Below are 5,280 nucleotides of genomic sequence, written 5' to 3' on the forward strand. Positions count from 1 at the left end.
AGCTTGTTAAAAAAAAAAAAAAAAAAAAAAAAAAAGGTACATATAAATAAATAATACATATAAAAAAATGACAAAACAGAATGGATGTACAAAATGAATAAACAAAATGAACAAACAAAATCAGCAAACAAAATAAATTACAAAAAACTTCTTTAAACGAGCTGAGAATACGTTTCACTCACATTTGATTTAAAGTCACCTCCGCTGTCTTGTGTCATCAGTTTACTTCTTTCCATTCTGTATCCCCCCAGAAAAACACGTGTTGTAACCTTTTTCCGCAAAACACGGTGGGATACCGTCTGCGAAATGTTTACATGGCATTTACTCGCTGTTGTCTTCTTTTAAAAGCATTTTTTTCCCGTCCATCATTTTTGTTAAAGGATTCATGTCAGTTAACACATATGTAATCACGTATTTGCATACGCATATTGTTTAAGGCGCACTTGAGTTAAGCCGTTTTTCAACTCCAGTCGTCCATACATACTCTTGTGCGAGAACCAATTGGATCTTTTTGTTTTTTTTTTTTTTACCTTGTCAACTGCCTTAACGATTAACAATATTGTAGGATAGAGCCACAAAGAGACCTGTCTTGTTGCATAAAAATATTTGACCATTTTTATCTCAGGTCATTTTTCGTTTGTTGCCTCCACAAAAAAAGAGAGCAGTAAACGACGCACGTGCGTGTATACGTATATCTACCTGTTTGTGTGTTTTTGTACGCGCTTCGTCCTCCCTGTGTGTGTGCAAAATGGAACAACCCGCAGTGAATACGGCAAACATGGCCCCCACGGCAAACACGGAAAACTTGTCCAACGCACCGAATAGCGTCCCGTACACCTTCGAGCACTCCAGAAACCTGGGCAACAAAATCCTCAAGCCCATACGCCAGGAAAAAATTGTGAGGGTGCCCGTGACCCAGTACGTGGAAAAAATCATAGAGAAGGAAGAAATCAAATTCGTTAACAAATATGTGGATGTCATCAAACCAATAATAACCTACAAGACGAAGCACATTTCTAAGCCAATCTATTTAGACAAAATTAGGTATGAGCCCAAGATGATAGAGAAGGAGAAAATTATACACATCCCCAAAATAGAGTACAGAAATAAAATTGTAGTAATACCTGTGTACCTTCATAAGGAAAATATCATAGAAAAAAAAGTCCCCCTAATAATTGAGCGAGTTCTTCCTGTCCTGAAGGTGAAAAAAATAGAAAAGGAGGTATTCACAGATGTGGTCGAAATCCCTTCAATCTGCGAAATGGCCAAAGGGGAGAGAAACATAAATAGTAGTACCAAACATGAATATATAGACAGCGTGATGATCCCTCATATTGCAACAGGAAACTCCGACAGAAATAACTTTTACGCAGTAGGAGAAGCGAACGAAAGCCAGGATATGTACAATAAGGAAACGTATAGAAATGTAGAGTCTCAAAATGATATTTCTTCTTCCCCTGCTGTATATTGTCCAGTGAAAATGTCCCCGTCCATTGAGGTGCAGAAGGATAAAGGAAGCCATGGGAGAAGTCACTCTGTTGTTAGTGGCGAATCGGATGAAGACTCTTGTGGGGGCAAACTGGAGCATAAAAATGAAACCATGTATAATGACGCCACGAATGAGGAGGGTGAGGAAGCTGACAACTACGTGTACGCCGCGGGAAATGTGGGAGGAACGTCTAACGAGGACTATTTAGCCAATGCGCAGGTCATAAACAGCTCTCAAGGCGTACGCTACGGTGAATCAATCTCGAGGGAACACGCCCAACGTACAGTGCAAACCGGGCAGTACGGCGAAAACGATATGTACAAAAAGTCGAACATATCGCATGTGAGCATACACCTGCCTACAACGAAGGAGGAGCTGCGTGAGGTTCTCCAGTGCAATTCTGTCAACGCAGGGGAGGGCAGTTACGGCGTCACTTTGAACCAGGCAACGGAAGATAGGAGCAGTTACGGCAGATACAACGAGTACGACATGAACCAAATGATGAGCAAGCAGCTAATCAGAGAATCCTTTAACCCCTCCAGACGACACATGTCCAAGTCAGTGGACGGAAACCTGGGCCAAGGGAACTATTACTCAGATGTGAAGGACCGCATAGAATCCCAGCACCATAACCTTTCTGTCCCATCTAACATACACCTCTATAAGGAAAACTACAACTTAGCTCAGAACATGAGCAGAAATGAGTCCGGAAAAACTCGATCGAATTTTATGCCCTCCTATGCGAACAGCAACGGCCAGGCAATTGTATCCGTGCGCCCTGCCACCATTTTGGAACACGTCCCTAAGTTGAGGAAGCCCAAGTCGCGCTTCTGCAGCTTCTTAAACAAGTGCTGCGGCGACGAGTGACTGCAACACATCTCTTTCGGGTGCAATTACGCATTTGGCTGCCTTTACACACATTTGGCTGCAGTTTCCGTGCGGTTTACCGAGGCGTTGCCATTTTTGCCCCCACGTGGACAAACCACGTCCTCTCCCGCCCCCACCCATTTGCATAATTCTCCTCCATGAACAAAAATAAAACCATGAAACACTTCAAACATGACACATAAAAGTTGGTCGAAGGAGCGCACACGGCTGCGCCCGTCTCCCTTTGTCTCATCCCCCAAGGGTTCAAAAAATCATGATAAAAAATAAAACCACAGAAATGTGGTGACCGTAGCGACGCCCAATCAAACATGCAGTGACCTCCTGGCCGCTATGCGAGGTGAAACATCCAAGTGATGCAACTAAAAAAAAAAAAAAAAAAAGTCACACACGTGTTCTATAAGGCAAAATAACAGCTTTGTACGAATAACGTCTTGCACATATGTTTTAATAAAAGAACCTCTCTCCACAAATCTTGGAGGCGGGGCAGTTTCAGGTGAGTGGGCGGTACAGATTACACACATGAGAAAAATGCGTGGTTGTCGGTACAAAAAAAAAAAAATAATAATAAAATAATAAAATGGAAAAAAAAAAAAAAAAAACAGACGCAAAAATGCAGCTACCTCCGCTTTAGGATAGCTGCAGCGACATGCACGATCGTTTGTGCACTTGTCTGACTGTAGCGCAACTAAAACATTAATAATGGTACAAATTTGAAGAGGGGGAAGAAGAGGCTAACTTTTTAGCAGCTCGAAGGGGCAGTCCTCCTTGGAATAGGTGATGGCACTCTGTAGCTTGGTGTCCCACGTTAGGGATTTCTTGTACGTGTTCTTCTTTTCTGTTAGAGGTGGGAAAAAGGTGTCGCGCGGTGTGCACATTTTTTTTTGTTTTATCACGTTGTGTTTTTTTCTCTTGTTATATATCTGTGCTTACTTGACTTGAGGGAACTTCGTGCGCTTTTCATGTGCATTAGGTTTAACCGCCTGTGTCCCAATTGCTCGCCTGGGTGATATGTTGACCTGAACGCCGGTACGTTATTCGCATCGTAGCCTTTGAGGGCAGATGCATCAAGTAGGTTCTCTGTTGAATCCTGGCGACCCATAAAATCGTGTTCATCGTGATCATCGCCAAATGGGTATTCATATTCGTCCTCCAGTCCGTGATTGTCTCGTTCGTCCTGTTCTTCGCTCAGACCGTGATGGTCTCGTGCATCCTGTTCTTCGCTCAGACCGTGATTGTCTCGTTCGGTCTGTTCACCTGATACACTTTTGTATTTCCAACACAGGTCATTCTTGGATGGCTCGTAATGCATGTAGTCATTTTCGCTTGCTGGTATGGGTGTGTGTGTGTGGGGGGGGGGGAAGAGACAAAGTAGCGGTTATGTGAATGGGAATACAGTGAAGGGGCGCCAAATAGGACGCATATCCCCTTCCCCCAAAATGTATATCATATGATGGGGCGAACTCCTTACTCGTATTCGCATGACGGATAGAATCGATGGTGGATTGGCTGGAGGGGGGGGGACATAGAAAAATAGGTGAGCAGTGAAGATAAACGCATTGCGCTCCGTCCATTGTTGAGATGGGGGGGGAGAGTGCCTTACGTGGCATGGTATATATATAGAACCGCCGCATCGATAGGAGCCTCACTTGAAGCAGCTGGATGAAGAGAGGGAATCCGCCGATTGGTACTTGAAACATATGAAGCGCTTCACCTTGTCAATTATTTTATTTTTTTTACACAACTTTTTTTTAATTAACGAATCAATGAAGCAAAACTCATGCGAATATTTTTCCATGAGTCCATTAAAAACTCTCATGTATGTATATAGACTGAACACATTTTTTATATCTGCTTTTTCTGTTCCAAATAAGACCGTGCGGATGGCTGCTGTTAATTTATTATCATATGAAAAGGATTCGTATGCATGGGCTGCCTTTTCACATGTGTAAATAATTTTTTGCTCACTCTTCTGCTTGTATGCTAGGTATAGACTGTGGGCTGGGTGAACCACTTTGTCATTCCGTGAGATTATATATATCGTGGGGATGGTTACATTTTCGATGAAGAAAATTGGGCATATATTTTCTATGTCGTAATGGAACTTTTTTTTTATTTTCCTTTTTGCAAAGTATAGGCAGATGTTCTTAAAAATAATTTCTCCCTTTCCCTTGGCGCTCAGGTGGAACGTGGTCTTGTACAGCTCGGTCAGGGACACGTACGGGGAGTCCACGATCTGCGAAGAAGCGGCGGGGAGGGGTGCTCGAGTGGGTGACATGCACATCGCAGCGTATCGCCTGGGAGCGAGGCGCATTGAATGCATGGTGCACGAGCGAGACACCCCTTACCAGCAACTTAATGTTGGCGTCCAGAGACGCAGCGATGATGGAGCTGACTGCACCCGAGTACTTCCCCCAGAGGGCGAAGTTTTTCACGTGCTCTACATTCCTCAAGTGGTGCAGAATGAGAAAGAGGTCTTGGGATTCATTCCAGCCACTAGTAGAAAAGTAACCGTCGGACAACCCACACCCCGAACAGTCATAAGAAAAAATTGAGCACTCGCAAATAAGAAGAATATGCAAGACGTCCAGTGCCTCCAGCTGGCAGCTACAACTCGAATGAGTATAAATAACACAAGGTGTATTTTCATTATAATTAAATGGGGTAAAGAAGGAGCACTTGAGTTTTTCCCCTCGTCGATTGTTAATAATCATATCTCGTCTGTAATAATTTTTTCCATTGAAGTGAAGGAAAATGGGTCCTAGGAAATCCTCCTCATACTTGTCTCGCGGGTTCCTCAAAAAGAACATTAATAATTCGTATAGATGAAACATGTTTTTTCATGTCTGCCAGATTTACCCGCACAGGATAAAAAAAAAAAAAAAAAAAAAAAAGGGTAAAAAAAA

General features: G+C 42.9%; 2 protein-coding genes across 2 annotated transcripts; one reads left to right on the plus strand and one right to left on the minus strand.

The window, feature by feature from the left end:
* Positions 1-748: 748 nt before the first annotated feature.
* AK88_00776 (uncharacterized protein) lies at positions 749-2,356 on the plus strand (the record flags this gene model as incomplete). The annotated part of the gene is made up of 1 exon (XM_012478420.1): positions 749-2,356. The coding sequence occupies one exon, from the start codon at positions 749-751 to the stop codon at positions 2,354-2,356; it is 1,608 nt and encodes a 535-aa protein (XP_012333843.1).
* Positions 2,357-3,108: 752 nt separating this feature from the next.
* On the minus strand, positions 3,109-5,208 carry AK88_00777 (uncharacterized protein; the record flags this gene model as incomplete). Its single annotated transcript, XM_012478421.1, has 5 exons — positions 3,109-3,212; positions 3,308-3,703; positions 3,846-3,883; positions 4,024-4,610; positions 4,723-5,208. The coding sequence occupies 5 exons, from the start codon at positions 5,206-5,208 to the stop codon at positions 3,109-3,111; spliced, it is 1,611 nt and encodes a 536-aa protein (XP_012333844.1).
* Positions 5,209-5,280: the final 72 nt, after the last annotated feature.

Source organism: Plasmodium fragile, assembly GCF_000956335.1.
Source record: "Plasmodium fragile strain nilgiri unplaced genomic scaffold supercont1.6, whole genome shotgun sequence".
Classification (NCBI taxonomy): domain Eukaryota; phylum Apicomplexa; class Aconoidasida; order Haemosporida; family Plasmodiidae; genus Plasmodium; species Plasmodium fragile.